The sequence below is a fragment of the Battus philenor genome, unplaced genomic scaffold, assembly GCF_028537555.1.
Source record: "Battus philenor isolate CCGP_79_NKW_IND1 unplaced genomic scaffold, ilBatPhil1.0.hap1 SCAF_4, whole genome shotgun sequence".
Taxonomy (NCBI): Eukaryota; Metazoa; Arthropoda; class Insecta; order Lepidoptera; family Papilionidae; genus Battus; species Battus philenor.
In genome coordinates this window covers 15,566,459-15,584,713 of record NW_027181704.1, presented here as the reverse complement: position 1 = coordinate 15,584,713, position 18,255 = coordinate 15,566,459, and the positions used below count along the sequence as shown (strand labels likewise).

The 18,255-nt window shown below is 35.1% G+C and overlaps 1 protein-coding gene across 1 annotated transcript; it reads right to left on the bottom strand.

The window, feature by feature from the left end:
• Positions 1-475: 475 nt before the first annotated feature.
• LOC137928733 (N-acetylgalactosaminyltransferase 6-like) lies at positions 476-17,957 on the bottom strand. The gene is made up of 13 exons (XM_068771685.1): positions 17,832-17,957; positions 16,764-16,962; positions 13,980-14,031; positions 13,557-13,868; positions 10,478-10,666; positions 10,194-10,371; positions 9,036-9,153; positions 7,231-7,341; positions 4,461-4,619; positions 3,529-3,591; positions 2,682-2,818; positions 1,158-1,269; positions 476-754 (listed from the first exon to the last, which is right to left on the bottom strand). Exons 2-13 carry the CDS (start codon positions 16,956-16,958, stop codon positions 563-565), a joined length of 1,818 nt encoding a protein of 605 aa, XP_068627786.1. The 5' UTR covers positions 16,959-16,962; positions 17,832-17,957; the 3' UTR covers positions 476-562.
• Between the last annotated feature and the right edge of the window lie 298 nt (positions 17,958-18,255).

The window sequence follows — 18,255 nt, the reverse complement described above, 5'->3', positions numbered from 1 at the left end:
TCTAATCTTTCGATTTAATTTAATTTTACACCATCATACATTCATCAATTCTATAAAGCATAATATGCCTTTGTCTAAAGTTCTTAAGATGCCTTTCAACTTTGCGCGTTTAAGTTAGTTGTGAACTTCGCACGTTTGATGGTTCGCTGTGAACTTCGCGCGTTTGATAGTTTGCTGTGAACTTCGCGCGTTTGATGTTTTTCGCTGTAAACTTCATGCTTTTGACGACTCGCAGTAAACTTTGCGCGTTTGACAGTTAGTTGTGAACTTCTTGCGTTTGACGGTTCGCTATGAAATTCGCGAATTTGGGAGTTCGCTTTAAGTATCAAATTGATTAATCATATCCAAAACCGAACAAAGTGTGTTAGGTTTAATTGTAATTAATTTTGCTTGTTTATTAAACTGGTTACTTATATTCCACTTCAAGCACTACCTACATTTTGATTTGTAATTGTTTTCATTAATTTAAAAAAGAATTATTATCCCAGCTCAAGGAAACGAAATATTTCAAAAGACACCTAAATAACTCTTACATCGATGTCTCAGTTTAAACTTAACTCTGTTAATATTCCTCTATAGGACCTGTGACCCTTAAGAGCGTCTTGTCCCACCGCGACATAGCTTCCGCGTGCACGTTGTCCACATCCCAGCGCTGGGACTCCGCACCGCTGCAGCGGTTGATGAACACTCGTCGCGTTGCCTTCTCCCAGTCCAAGCAGTTTTCATTGCCGCCATGCTTTAACTGCTTCGTACTCTGTTCACACGTACAGATTAAAAATTTATTTTATGTCATGATCACAGACCCCAAATCGCAAAAAATACAATTTTGTGTTTAAAAATGTATGCAAATCACTTTGGAGTTATTCATGTCACTTTTGATGAATATAGAAATCATTAAAACCGGATCGCATTAAATATGTGACGTGCACATACAAATATATAATAAATATAATTATTGTCATGCAATCTTTATTATTTAACTTAAACAAAGCAATATTTCCTCAATCATCCCAAACGAACAACCTTATAGACGTAAGTAGGTGGAAGATGGTGATAGATTATTTCCTTAAGCAGTGACCACCATGGATTTGAATATGCTATACTTATTTGTGTGTGCGTGAAAACGTGCGTTAATGTGTGTATGCGTGTATACTTACCATATCATACCTCCAGAGCTGGTTGCCGCCGCCCAGGTGGCAAGAATACAGGATGATGGGGCTCTCAGGAGTCGAATCAGGAACGTCCCAGCACATGTTACGATCTTTGGACCTGAAGGTATGTAACGTGGTAATAAATTAATAAAAAAATACATTGAATAAATTCCGTCTACTTTTAACTCATCCTATTGTTTAAAACTGCTGGGATACGCGCAGCCATTTTGCTTGCGCATGCGCAGCCATCGGACATTACTGCCAGAAACTTTCCAGACACACCTTTACCGCTGTGCCTTATGCTTAGTCATATTCATATAACTTGAGTGTTTATTTCTTTAAATCTCGATTAATTTTTAATAAGTGTTACTGTGGTTAAAATTTTTTGTTAGTCCTAAAACCCCATTGAGATTTAAAATACGGGCTTGCACGTACTTCTTTGTGCCTCTGCGCATTACAGGCTCATCCAGCACCATCTTCTACAGTGTACCACTCTAGTGTTCAGTACGAATCAGTGTACCACTTGCCCATCGTTGGACCAAAGACTGAGGGAAGTACAACACCGGAGCTGAAACAGGCTGCATTTCCTCCCCGACCTAAACCGTCTAGCACTCTCAAATAATGTATTTGACGACTTTGCCTCTCATCACAAGTAAAATATTTAACCCTTTCTTTACCGCAGTCCGTTACGCCGAAATGACGCTACTGAACCGGACATGTGCGCCGCGAAGCATGCACATTGCATGGCGGTAGGCTGATGTTCGAATTTTCTCATTTGTGTTACATTTTTAAATATTTTACTGGTATATAAATTAAAAATAGAAGTTAGGATAATTCCTAGTGATTTATTTGCCCAAATCAAAAAGGTTGCCGGCTAACTTAGGCGCTGGTAACGGAAGGGTTAAATCAAAAACAACATACCAATTGGTTCCAAGCGCGCAATGATCTGAGACGACGCCACAACAAACTCAGTCGAGAGAGAATATTTTTCAACATAAAAGAATTTTAAAAACTTTGCTTTAATGAACTTAATCATTACGCATGATAATTCGAGACATCACATAGCAGTTTATTTTAAAACGATACATAGTTCACCACGAAAGTTACTGAACCAGGTTAGAACGAAAAAAAATATTCAAACCCATTAATCTAATGTATGGATTTGAAAAGAATTTAAACACCAATAAAGGTTTTGCATAGCATAAGAAATAGGGCACATCTTTGTGGTTGGCACTATCCAAATATGCCAACCTTTGTTTATGGCATTATCCAAACGTCCATACGTTTGTATATGGCTATATCCAAATATGCATTCCTTTATAGATGACACTTTTCAAATATACATACCTTTATAGATGACACTTTTCAAATATACGTCTTTACAGGTGACACTTTTAATATATGCAAAACTTTATAGATATGACTTTTCAAATATGCATATCTTTATAGATGACACTTTTCAAATATGCATATCAATCAATAGGTGACACTTAAAATATGCATGTCTTCATGGAAGGCACTACAGCTGACCTGATATCCTTGTGCCAGGAGAGTAGGAATCGCTGCTCGGAGGCTGCGGACTGTGCACAGGCGCGTAGCTCAAGCGAAGCACCTTGCTCCCCTCGCCGCATATCCGCACACAACTGCCCGTGGGTAGCCGGACGTATCTGTAACACGGTATTCCTTTATTATCGGTTTACTAAACATTTATATATATATATATATATATATATATATATATATATATATATATATATATATGATGAAATGTGGTCACTGGTTTATTTGTATTGATGATATTATAAAAGTTACCACAAAAATTACCATATATAAAAATAACAATGTACCAATTTTTTTTTTAAAATTTTCGTCTGTGTTTGTTCCGGCTAATCTCTGAAATGACTGGAGCGATTTCGACGGGACTTATACCAGAAGGTGGCTGATGTAATAAGGAGTAACCTAGGCTAGTTTCTATTCGGAAAATTCTTAAACGAAAAGAAACTCAATAAACTGAATAATATTATGTTATATTACACGCGGACGAAGTAGCGGGCACAGGCAGTGTTGATATAAAATTAATCGATTATCTGAATTTTTATTTTTCTGAAACGTGTGATATGTCAAGTAATTTTCTTTTATTTTATTTTTCAATAACCACAAGGCGATACCTCAGAAATATATGGCGACACTCTTTGTCTCCCATAAGAGAGGCCACTATTAACCCAAGTATATATGTTTAGTGTAATATATGTTTATATGTAATATATAGTATATACATTTATTTATGTAAACTTATCAGTATAATATATACTCAGGTAATATATGCCTGCGATACTACTCCTATAGTTTAATATTCATTTCTATATATGTTACTCACTCTCCCTTCAGCGAATGGTTCAGGTTCAACTGGAGGGTACTTCGCTGTTAAATCGAATGCTATCTGAAAAAAAATTATTGAAATTAATAATTATGACGTAGTAATATATTGTTTATTTGTGAACAGAGATAATGTTTATACAATCTAATCCCAAGCAAGATTATTAGGAATAGAGATTAACAAGACACTCTATCTCAATTCGAAATGTACATCACCACTCTCTAACCTAGTTTGCTAATTATACTGTACCCAAAGTGTACTGTACTCATACCAATTGGTACAGTACACCTGTCCCGTGTACTTGTTACCTTTCCTTCCATATTTTACACCCAAACTTAACCACGTTACAGTATAACAGGTACAGTATTGGACCACAGTTTTCTTTGTAACAAATATTTTTTTTTATAATAAACAGAATCCTATTTTTTTTTAAATTTTCGCAACCCATTATTGTGCTACTATTTACAAAATTCAAAACACGTATTAAAAGTAAACTGAAGGAAAAGATTTACTATTCAATGTACGAATATATAAATGGCCAGAATCCTTGGAAATTATGTAGCTTGATTAATTTGATTTAATCTAGGCTATATCTGATAAAGTGTATATGTATAAATCTGTGCTAAACTTTATTAAAATATGTGTTGTTGTGGAGTTTCTTCCTGCTTCTTCTCCACAACTATAACACCTGGCAAAGCAGAGTAGAGTCAAATATAAAATATATTATAAAAATTAATAGATATATTGATAAATAAGAATTTTATTTAAAGTTCCAATGTTGAATAAACGAGTTTTATCTTTTTTTAATTTATTGAGAATATTGGAGCACAAATAAGACTTTATTATTAACTAAACTTGTTAAATATTGGAAACTGGAAGCTTATTCCCTGCAGTGGACATCTTACGGCTATGATAATACGCACTGCTCGTACCTGCGTCATGAACCAGCGGAATGACTTGCAGCGAAGGTCGACACGGAGTTGCTTCTGTGCGGATATATCCCCGGTGTCCACCTGCAGGTAGTGGGGGCGGCGCTTGTACAGGTACTGCGCGTATTCGTCCATCCATACTTCGGCTACACGCCTGTAGTTCTAGTTTTTTTTTTAAATATACACAATTGTTTCAAAATTTGAACACCCTCTAGCAGTGGCGTAGCTAGGGTGTGGCGAGCGGGGCGGCCGCACCAGGCACCACAAGCAGGGGGGGCACCAAAGTTGAAAATAATTTTTTTTAATTATTTTTTTTGAATGATGAATAATGAAATGTTAAAAGAAAAATGAAAACCATAATTTAAAGTAAATAACATAAAAAGAATATCGATAGTTACTAATTTTGCGCAAAAAAAAGTTGTTAAATAATATGAACATTAAAAAAAAAGTAAACGGTTACAAATATATAATACACAGTGTTTCATTCGCAAAACACATAAAGTGTTTTTTAAAAGGGCCCTAAATGACAAAATAATAAATTATTACATTATTGCAAGATTATTTAATGATAAATAGATCAAATAATCTTGCAATAATGTCACTAGAACATGAACTAGTCGACACTATTGATTTTGAAAATGTGATTAATGACTTTGCAGGCCAAAAAGCGAAGAATGTTCGTTTTTAAATTTTCCCAATACATTTTATTAATTTTGTATATATCTATTATTATTTTGAACCAAAAAACATGTATATTAACTATATTCTGTTCTGAATTTTGAAATTATTGAGACTCTTTAGCGGGGGGGGGGGGGGCACTAATCCCCAATCTGCCCCAGGCCCCAAATACCATAGCTACGCCACTGCCCTCTAGTTAACAAACGTCAAACAAATCTTAGATTCTCTCAAAAACTATTTAGAATTCAAATTCACTGATTTCAAGACTCTACCAACTCTACCGTATATATGAAAAGTTATTTGATAACTATGTGACTTTTTAAATTTCCTACTTAATAACTTTAAATGCTACCCTACATTCGTCAACCTGTAGATAGTCTTATATTAATATGATATTATTGAATGGAATCAGGCGTTACCTTGCGGAAGTCCATCCTAAGTAAGAAAAGGACCAATATTTAGCCACTTCCGCACATGCAGTGGTAGTCGTGCAACAAAGTGCACCGCCCGCCAGCCCGCTGATAAATGTGTATGGAGCAAACAATGCGAATCACACAACTGCACCGTTAAATCACTCAACACGTATTTCACCTCTCTACGGGGCATCTTCAGGAGTTATGTTACACCGATTAGTGCCAAACACAGAGTCAAAGTCACTCAAATACTTGTTGTGAAAGTGGCTAAATATTGGTCCTTTTCTTACTTATGACATTATTATTTGACACACATTTAAGTTATTAATATAATAAATTAACATAAAATTTTCACATATTTATATAACATATATAAAGTAATTATACTGTCGGTTTGAGTGATGCGTCATTTAGTTTAGAGTTTAACAGCCATTAAAATCACAACCTTCTTAATTAACCAAAATTGAAAAAAAAAATTCAGGCAAAAAAATCCACAATTGAAATCAAGGATCGTCTTTATAGATACTATGATAAATACACCATATGCTAACATATCTTAACCATTGATATTGAATTGATTTATCGAGTTCCGTTGATATCGGTCCATTGACTGGTCTTGTTTTACAGTTTTTATCATATTTTACATTCAAACATACAATGCGATTAAAATAAGAATAGGACGGGCTCTCGGCTAACTTCACTCATATAATTACGGTCAGCATTAAATATATAAAATAAAAATATAATAATAATTGTTTTTGTTGATTGTTTAATTTGTTCTACAATGAGCAAAAGAGGTGTTTTACATCGGCGAGCTCGAGAGATTATCAGCAATGTTGATGAGTACTTCGAGGAAGAGAAAAAACGTGCCATTATGTTGTTGGACCAGTTAAAACAAGCAAGAATTGTACCAGGGCCAGATGGCAATATTCATATATCGCGTGATGTATTTGGAAGTTTCATTAAGCATTTGGAAACTGCTTCGAAGGTAACCGAGCGAGTGACTTTAGCCACTAGTATTATTTTTTAACATTGCTTTTTTTGCACACTATACCGAGTTCCCGTTGTGACGTCACAACATGGCGCTAGGCCGGTCCTATTCTTATTTTAATCGCATTGTACATTCCCTTTCGCGATTTACACTATGTAATCGGTACCCCTAGTGGGCGACCTGACCACCCCCAACCGGCTCGTGATCGACCCTTGACTTTCGTTCTGCAAATCTCATTTCTGATTCGATCTCGCAGCTATGGCGGACAGTCCCACTACGTCGGACTGTCCTGTCCGCGGCGGCAACATGCGCGCCCTAGGGCATTAACGATGTGACGTAAGCCAGCGGCCCGGATCCCCGGTCGCTCGGCGCGCGCGTCTCGGCGCATACGCAAGCACGCCGCAATAAACTCTCGCTCCGACGCGCCTACCTTTGTATAGTGGTAGTGTGAACAATAAATTTGTATTTTCTCAATTGCATCCGTTTATTTCATTTCACCACCACATTGGCGCGTTGTCCAGTGGGACTGTCCGCCATACAGCGTAGCTCCGAACATAACCTTCTCCTTTGCCCTCTGGGTGACATAGAACCTACTTATAAGGGCTATCATAAGCGAGCACGTTTCTGATCCATACATCATTAACAAAGACCTCAGTTTTGGACTAGATCTAAAAAATAGAGTAGGTCTTACCCGAGCGACGAAGTCTCCGTGCCCAGGGTTGGGAAATGGCGCGAACTTGCGGTAAATGTGACCGACACGTGAACAAGGCGCGTCCAGCATGCGCCCGCCACACTGCCAAATCTGCGGAAATAATAACTTGTAATAAAAAATCTCTGTCTGTAGTATTCGCATGTGGCTGGTTTTGATAACAAAAACATTACATTTAGCAGTTCAAAATCAAATTAGTAAAATTTGAATTCGTACTGTTTATCATTTCTTTTCTTTTTTCTGTGCATTAATCTAATATATAAAATTCTCGTGTTCACTGTGTTCGAACTTGAACTCCTCTGAAACGGCTTGACCGATTTTTACCAAATTTTATATGCGTATTTAGTAGGTCTGAGAATCGGCAACTATTTATTTTTCATACCCCTAAGTGATAAGGGTTGTTCACCCTTAAAATTTTTTTTTTATTTTTTTGACGAAATTTTTTGTTTTTATTTTTTTATGATACAACATACAAAAATAAATACAACCCTAAATTTTCACCCCCCTACGATCAACCCTTATTTTTAAATTGAAAATTAAAAATATTTTTTTTGCAAAACAACGTTTGCGGGTTATATATATATACATATATTTATATATAGGGGGATAAAAAAACAATGGACACACAATATTTAGCTGCCGCTCGATTTACACTCCTATTTATAAATGTTTGTATATTGATACAAATATGTTTTTTTAATTTAAATTTATGAAAAAGGTTTTAAATGCGAACTATTAATGGCAACAAAGTGCAGAAACGTCACTTGGTTGTCAACGTCACTTTCGATTGTAAAATGTCAATTTTCTAAAACTACTGCGGTTGGCGTGAGACGTGCTTTGGAAAATAAATCATAGTTTATTTAATAGCCAAAAGGCAAATACGGTTGTTGCGGAACGATATGAGTCGATTTTTTGGCAAAAAAACGTCGGGAAGAACCAATGCAGTATGACAACGACCAATTTGAGACACAAAACATGCTTTAAAATAGTTTTGGCAGAGCTAAACGATATTCCAACTCTTGACGAACACTACAGACAGATACTACAGACATTCCTATCAATATAGGAAAAAAAATACATGACTTCCTAATGCCCAGGAGTTTTAAATGACAATTTCACCTTTTTTATTACAGTGGTAAAAATTGCATACTATTCATTTACTTATTGAATGGCAATTTTAACAATAATTGACTATCACTCGATTCCAGATTTACGTTGATTAATGGGACAGCTTGTAAACAAGGTGTAGCACTATATAAAACGTGGCCTAGGGACGAGGTCTAGTCAGTCAACTATCTCTACCTCTATACTATAGTTAAATGTAAATGTTGTTTAAAAACATATGTCTTTATTCCTTCATATATATTATTATATTTGATCATGTTTTATTCATCAAATAATCCTTTCTGTATTGGTAGACCAACGGTAGAGGACTGAGATTTGCGATCGTACGTCGCGAGTTTGATTCCTGGGATACAGTGTTATATAAATTCACACTTTGTGCATTATTTATATAAGATTGTCACTGTTCACAGACAAATTTCCAAAGGATGGGCAACAGTGTCTTCTGCGTACCATAATACCAGACTGCGATGGGCGATTACTATATGTAGGGGAAGCCCCTTTGGGAGAGACTTATGCCTTGCAGTGGACGTATATCGGCTAAAAAGAGAAAAAGAGAGTTTTCGTCCCTTTCATCCATATACCATACAGCGTACAACGATATATCATATACACCCCCCCCCCCCATGTAGGTGTATATCTAAAGAAAGAAGAATCAATCATACCTTAAAACTGAGCTCATACTGCTCTCCGCCCCAGATATCCAATCCTGGGTCATACCCGCCCAGCTCCCAGAAGAACTTACTCGAAATCGCGAACAAGCCACCTGCCATCACCGGGCTCCTGGAATCCACAATGACCATCAAGTTTATATTTATATAAACTCTTTCAATGCAGTGCAAAGTTCCTCTCACGAGGAAACCAGTGTGTCGTCATCATCATATGTCTATAAACTCCTACTACAAGACATGGGCCTCCTTCAGATTAGATCACCATGATGATGTAATACAAAAATTGTTTCGATATCACCATTACCTGCTAAATAATGCTTTTAAAACAATTACTTTTTTTATAAGACAATTTTTGCCTACTTCAAGACATGGGCTTCCCTCAAAGATCACCTTGATGAATACTCTTACGCTGTCCAAATCCAGCGACATTTCGCAACCTTAACTATGTCCAACTAGTGGGAGATCTATCCGTGACGTCACTAGAACCTTTCGACCTGAACGGCCATCGGTTGAACGAGCGATATGCCCAGCCCACTGTCAGTCTAAACGAGCAATGTTTTGAGCTTCATCAGTGATTTTAGTTCTCCTGAGGATCTCATTTCTTATTGGATCTCTTAGCGAAACTCAGAGCATAACTGTTTCTGTAGAGTTTCTTTCTGCACCTTCACCACATATGTCATTTTGCGAAGCAGTTATTTAATGACAGTTTTCTTAAGAGTTCCTAATTAATTTTATGCTTTATCTTTAACCCTTAATAACCTAGAGTTTCAATTTCGATACCAATCTTTTAAACCGAATGTTCCCATTACTATTAGTTTTTTTTTTTTATAGGTTGGCTGTACGTATTTTGCTGTTGTGTAATATTCTTTCCAACGAAATTTAGCAACATATTAAGCAAACACAGTAATATTTTAAAAAAATCACTTTCGTAAATCAGGCTACTAAGGGTTAACTTTCCATTGCTGTCTGTAACTTTGAGCTTTGTTATAACGCCTATCGTAACTACGTCTCGGATACGTATGTCATCACCAAAAACACACTCTGGTCAAAGACCATCATCTTTAACACCATCTAACAATTGACTAATACTGTCGCGTATATAACGGATCTGCAGTGGAAATTTATAGTAAAAATAAAATGTATGTAACTCACTGGAAGGGTTCAGGCATATTGGCTTCATCGCTGGGCAGAACCGGCAGCCGTTTGTAGAAGAGCTCCCAATCAAAGGCACCCCTTGCTCCTTCATCCTGTGCACGATACTCGAAGGTGTCGTATGCTATCACGTCGATATATGGACACACGACCGTTCGGTAGTCCAAGGCGATTGGCTCTGAGAAACAGTAACGTAAACCATCAAAGAAGAAATAAATGAAACGTGGTTTGGAAATGACCACATTAAAAATACTCTTATTGAACCACATTTACCAGTATTATACCTAGCAAGGGTGGCAGCCAGTTCACGGTCGCCTCCGTGTGGGAGTCCAGGAATAGCAGCACGTCGGCCGTAGCGGCCCTGGCGCCGGCTAAACGCGCCGCAATCAGCCCGCTCCGCTGCGCCAGCCGAAGGACTTTCACCTTTGGCAGGTGCTCCGACAGATACTCATCTAACTTCTGCTTCAGGAAATCTATGACAAAACTATCATCTGTTACCTGGTCTACATTCGAGCAGCGGTAGTATACAAACAAGCTTCCAGAGGATGAGCAATAGAGTGCATACCATAACACCACGAGATAGTCAACCTACTCAGGTTGGCTGGGTGGCGTGGCGGTTTTACAAAAAAGAATAGGACAGATAATAAAAAATAATTAATTTTAATAAATAAATTTAGAAAATGCTTTTTTTACTATTATCATTACATTATTTCTTAAACTGTTGTATTTTGGATAGGCTGTACCGTATATAGATTTACAGAAAATGAGCTAGATATTCTCTCTTCATTCATTCATTCATTCACTTCTATACCTATAAACGATCCCCCCTTTATACTAATATGACCTAAACTTATCCTTCCACTACCAATAATTAGTAGGTAATTATTCACACGAGCACCTGTTCAAACTGTTCGCTCAGCGCAATATGTTCATATAATATGTATTTGCACTTAAATGACAAAGAACAAACAGAATCCACTGATGTTCAAAGTCACCTACAGTTATATTAAACTATTTGAACCATTACAAACACTTTCATCTGGAATTATTGATAGTCATAAGGTGATGATGAATGTTTTTTGCTTCTTCGTCATAAGGAATTAACTTTACTCCAGACGTTACGAGTCTCAGTAAGAAAAGGACCAATATTGAGCCACTTCCGCACACGCAGTGGTTAGTACCAAACACAGAGTCAAGGCTCTAATCGGTGTAACATAACTCCTGAAGATGCCCAGATGAAGTGATATGACGGTGGCAGTTGTGTAATTCGCATTGTTTGCCGCATGTTTGTTGCACGACTACCACTGCATGTGCGGAAGTGGATAAATATTGGTCCTTTTCTTACTTAGAATGAACTTCCGCAAGGTAACGCCTGATTCCATTAAATAGTTACGAGTCTCATCCTCCTACTAGTAATAGAAAACAATTTTTTTGATACGAATTAAATATTCCTGTACAGGACAGAATTGCTTGTCTAGAGTGGCAGTGGGCGTTGGGAACGAAAGGTTCACGAGTGGCGACCTCGAGCCTGTAGACGAGGCTTGGTTAGGATCCATGACGACATAGTTCAGATCACTGGAATTAGCGTGATACGGGGAACTTGAGATTGGTCTTCCTGGCGATCTTTGGGGGTCTTTGCCTTGTAGTGGGCGTCTATAGGGTGATGATGACGATGATGATGATGACAATACAACATCGATTGTTTTACTTATTAATTAATAAACCCACGTTATGACTTCATGAAGATAATGCCAACAGTCGTCGTTTCAACCCATAGACGCCTACTGCAAGGTATTGGCCTCCCAATAGATGGGGGGGGGGGGAAATAGTACGCAGAAGACGCTGCAGCCCATCTTCTTTAATCTCCTTTGTAAGCTATACATGTTCTTAGAGATCTCCCTGTAATATCTCTTCATCGCATTAATTCCTAGTTTATATAGTTGCCCAAATCTCAATGTATTTGTTTATTTCAGCTATGTAGTATAAGTGTAGAACAAGCGTCTTTACATCCCATAGAAGTCCACTGCTAGGTATAGACCCACAAAATATATCTAAAGTGGAATATACCATAATCGCCACGCTTGGCTTGTGGGTTGGCGATCGCGTTGTGTTATTACGAATTACAGAAGACAGTGCTGCCCATCTTCTATAAACTTGTTTATGAGCAATGACAATCCTTTATAAATAATGCACAAATTGTGAATTATATAACATTGTATCGCGCACTGCTCAAAGCCAATAATAACTCCAACTACTCCAATCTCTAGTAACGTACTATTATTTAGCAACAGTTATTGTTTACAATCGAGTGTAGATAATGAATTTTTCATAGATTAAAAACATACAAGATCCGCTTTAGTTCTAATACATAGTATAAATTATATCACATAATTTAAATTGGATTTCTTTTATTTATTTAACACTTCTTATACAATTGATTTAAATATATAACGGCGAATTTAATACTGTTAACCGTTCATGCAATGCAGATATAAATTACTGAAGGTAGATAAAACAAGTTACTATCATAAAAGACAAACAAAAATCAAATATAAAAAGAATATAATCAATAACATGGAAAAAACAACCTATATAAATATACCAATGGCAAATGACCAAAAGGAAAAGCGCAACAAAGTTCGCTTTGAACTTCGCGCGTTTGACAGTTGGCAATAAACATCGTGTGTGTGACAGTTCGCAATGAATTTCGTGTGTTAGAAAGATCCCAATGAACTTCACTCGCTTGACAGTTGCTGCGCTGTAGATTTATAATGTTCGACAGCTGCTTCGGTCAGTATTTATAGATCACAATATTAATTTATGTATTTATTTATTTCAAATTCAATCTGCCATGAACGCATATATGACAAATTTCCACCTATATACTGCCTCATCACGATATCTCTGGAAGCGCAAGATTTACAGACTTGATATTTGGTAGGAATCATGTTTTTATGGAGTAAAGGTCTGCTTATAAAAGATTTTACCAAACTCATACCTTAAGAAGGTTGAGATGCTACGCACATGTTACATAACTGTTAAAGTTATTTTATTAGAATCCGAGAAGCCAATGACTTCTGGCAGTTCAGTCTGCAAGGACAGATGCTAACCGATAATTAATCTTAATATTTAGTTATTTTGAAAACGCTTTTTCTCCCTTTATTTATTATTTTCTAAATAAAATATTGCATCAATTGACAAATAAACTATATATTCAACAATTTAAAGCTTTTACATCCATAAACAATCATCCTGTATATTTTAGAATGTTTATAGTACATATATACATAGTGCTCTATTCGCGAGAAATATGTCTACAGGGTTCACTAAACCTGGAAAAGGTGGTTATATATAAAGACTCACCTTTCGTACTGGCATCGTCGACAAGAAAGACCTCTTTTATAAGAAATTCCGGTGACCTGTTGAGGACACTGTACGCAGTTCTTAGCAATGTACTCCAGTGCTCATTGTGGAAGGGAACCACCACGCTGACAGTCGGCAGCGACTCTATATACCGTCTATTTTTGCAACCCGGATGCCTGATATCAGGGAGGGAGCGGTTCAGAGGGATCTTGTCACTTAGTGCTCCGTTGAAGCCGTTAACGGAGTACAGTTTCTCCTCCAACGATGCCTCTGATGAGGGCAGCTTCGCAGGAAGACCTTGCTCTCCTATACCTGGATATACAAGAGGTATATAGATATCACAAATTAAAAAGCTACCAGTAGATATAAAAAAAATTTCTTTAATTTTGCTGCAATATGTCTGATGGGACATAAAAATATTACCTTTTCGTTTTCTCTCATACTCGATTTGTTTGTAATTGTGCCAGTCGATTTTCTAGAAATATAAAATACAGTATGATTAATTATGTGTATTTTATTGATTTAAAGTATAAATGTATCATCATATCAGCCAATTGACACCCACTGTAAAAACATAGGCCTCCGCAAAGGATTATCACAATGACCGGTCCTGTCAATTAATATATAGTACACTATGTCCAAAAATAAAGTGTCAGAAATGACAATATACTAAGAGAAAGTGTTTCAAAAGTTCGGATTATTACATATGAAAATTTATTATTGTTTACTATTATACTGGCAGACTTTGTATTAGCAGAAGTTAACCAGTCACATTCCAATAGAGTTTCAGAATTATCACTTTATATGTAATGATGGGAATATAAAATACATTCACCCATTTAAATCTTTTACAGGTGATCAATCATCTTATATTCCATTACGACCAAAACTTTAATATGAATCTTGAATCATTGGTTAATAACAAAGAGATAAAAATGCGTTCACATCAACATCCAAAATGTCACTCCACATCTATCGTATGCACGTATCGGACGCGTTCTTGTGGTCTTTTGATGAACTCTTTACTACTTGACTAGTTTTGTATTCAAAAAATTTGGATGTATACAATTTGTTATAGCCTATAAAGATACACATTTTAAAACAAATTTATAAAGGATAAAGTAATCACTCAAATTTTTATTAAACATACTATAGTTGTCTGTAAGAGATTGCCTTGTGTGATAAGACCTTCCATTGTACTTTTTTGTATATTATTACGAAACTATTTATATGTATCCAAGAGTGTACAATAAGAATTATAAGTACAGCAGATGACTTACTGGAGGCCAATGAAGAAGCTAAGTGAAAGATAACTTGTATTTCTTAGACTTCAGTGTAGTGAGGAAGCTGTCTGGAAGATTATGTTACATCTGACAACCTGTCTGACCACAACTTAAGAGACGTGGGCTGATGATTTCTGACAACCTGTCTGACCACAACTTAAGAGACATGGCCTGATGATTTCTTTAATGCTAACTTAGGATACCGGAGAAGGAAAAATCATTCTCTTACAAATAGAGTCCAAAAATTGGCTTTTAACAAGTTTAACATATATATTGTAAAATAATAATGGTATTTAATAGTCTTTTTTTTAAAAAAAAATTTGAATAATGAACCTGCTAGATAGCTGACAATAGTTAATTTTAATATACTAGTAATTTGAATTTATAAAACAATTTTTTTTACCTAAGTATAACTAGCGCCAATGATTTTTGCATAGTGTATTAGCGAGACCGGAAAGTAATGTCACTTTCTTAAGTAAAATTCACACGATTACACCTTTAACAAGTTTTTATTTCCAATCAACAATACATTCACCTTCGTTATCAACCACCTTTTGGCATCTAGTGTACAAAGTCTTCCAAGTATGTAATGAGCTGAGAAACATTACTTTCCGGTCCCCCTAATACTATACATTAATTCACAAAAATACTTTTATTTATATACATTTACATTTATATACATTAAAGGGGTGACCCTTTAAAGTTTTTTTTCCTAAAACGAATCACCATTTATTAGACAACAATTTCATTGTAATAATAATCTAACAGTATTTCCAACCCTTTTAGTGCCATGCCGCACTTTAGTCTTTCTAAAATTCTTACACCCCCTATGTAACATACATACTTTTTAAATTATGGCGAATGGATTAAACTCGTGTCGAGTCCACTTTCGAATTGCCCACCTTAACAATTAAATTGCCCCCTTGTGGAACTAGGCCTCAGGTTGAGAGACACTGACCAATATCCATACTCTATATGTTACATTTTTTTTTAAATATGATTACCCAGACAAAATACCACAATCATAGTTGATTATCATATTAGATGATAAGCCGGTGTTTGTACAATTGCCGACAGAACCCATAACTTTAACAGGAATTGTTAAAATACTGATAACAGTTACTTGATAACTAAGTTATCTAACGAGTTACATGCAGTCCATGTAGACTAATTAACAATATACAGGTTGATCCGTTAAAGGTATAAAATCTCTAAAGAGTGATCCCTCTGAAACTCTAGTAATACAACAGGCCAATAACTTCTGGCAGTACAAAGTCAACAGAGACAGTATATGCTATGCTTCTATCCAATTTAAACTTTATACAGCTTCATCAAAATTAGGCCCTAGAAAAAGATGCCCAATAGAGGTCCGTAAGCTGGGTTAAAAAATAAATATTTCAATTTACACAAAAACTTTTGTTTAATCAAAAATAAACTGTCAAGGATATTAATGTGACAATCGAGCATTGAACACATGATATACAACCATAGGTAACCATCCTCAACCAATGGACTGCTCACATATTGACCTTATTACCATAGCCTATGACAACTATTTCAAACTAATTGAATCAACTATGGGTGAGATCTATATTGGTGGACATTTTATCACACAAAATAACTTTATTCTCCCTGAAGCTTATCTTATTAACACTAATTCAAATAAGACTGGATTTTAAGTAAAGCAAGTCCTCGTAAATGACTTTTATATTATGGATATTTATTGCAATTACACACAGGGTGCAATTTTACTCATATTTGCCAGTAATAATACTAATAATATATTTCTCAGGAAAACATGGTGTCTATTAAAGAACTGTTTGCTTATAAGCAAACTCCCCATTACAACTTTTTTCAAGTTAAACCTATTTTAACAATCATGTTAAAAATTAGAATACTCTTAATCTGATAATCTTAATTTTACCTTTAGGCTTTTGGGAACAAAATAGTTCTTTTCGTGTTCTTCATTCTTCAAGGCTTCTTTCAAAGGCAACCATTTACTTCCACTGCTTACATCATTAAAAGTCTTCACTATATACAGTAGTATAACTAATATGGTTATAGTAAGAAGATTCCGTAGTCTCAGAAGCCTAAGAAAATATCGCCGCATCACAAGCATGTAGCTGCAAGAACGATACCAATGCTAGTAAAACTACAAATCTTCACTCATTTTAGTGATAGTCTACTATTTTTAGTGAATTTTGATTGGAGGAGCTATTTCTCATGATCCTGTGAGTGCAAGACCTTAGTTATATTATAAGCTGAAAATTTCTTAGAGCATGCTGACATGTTGTAATGTCAGACAATAAGGCTTGCATTACGGTGACTTTGGCAAGTAACAGAAACTAAAGATCTGGAGGGGTTGGAACTGTTTACAAGAGCTCCTTGTCCAGGTATATAGATGTCAAAGTTGTACCATACCCTCCTCTATCCTTATAATATGGCCATTGTTGAGACTCTTCCCAAATAATTCCCAAAGTTTTGAATTAAAGGAAAACAATAGGGTGGTTTGAGTATATGATTACTTGAAAAGATTATATTAGGAAAATTAGTTATAAAATATACGAAATTTGTTTATTAAGGGTTAAAAAGAAGAAATTTTTAATATTGTTCCATTTTATTTTTTTCATGTTTTATACATTTTGTTAATACATAAACTATAATTTCTAAAAAAAATAAAAAAATAATATTGAACTTAAAATATTTTTTTTATTTATTTTTAATTAAAAAGAAATTATTTAGAATTTTTTTAAATTTCATTGAAACACATCGCCGAAACAATTTTCGTGATAAAAAAATTAATATAAATTTAAGCGACGATCACTGATAAGAAAAAGATTAAACTTTAGATAATTCCTTGCAAGTTACGAATTAACCGTTTCATAAGTTATTTATTCCACTGATAATAAAAACCGTTTTTATATTTACTTACGTTGCAATCATTTGTAATTTAAAAGGTAACATATTATTAAATTTAATGGGAAGTACATACCAATTAAAGCCGCTGAATTATAAAATACTCAGAAAATTAGTAATGATTGATAATAAAATATAAATTTATATTATTGATACTATTTTGGGATCTTTTGTAGTTTTAAAACATGAACAAAGTTCTTGTTTGTTTTCCATCAATACCACAATACTTACTACTAACTACAATGACACACACTGACTGATAGCACTGACAACTGTTTAATGACAATTGCTTTTGTAAATCCTCAAACATATTATTAATATTTGGAATGAAATAATTGTAATTTGAAGCAAAACTTATAAGGAATAACAAAATTATTATAAATTTTTTTAAAACTTATACATCAATGGAAAAAGCTATTTTTATTTTATGAATACGTCAAAATGAAATTTAGATTTATTAAGCTTACTAATACTTTTTACGTGCTACTAATTGTAGATTT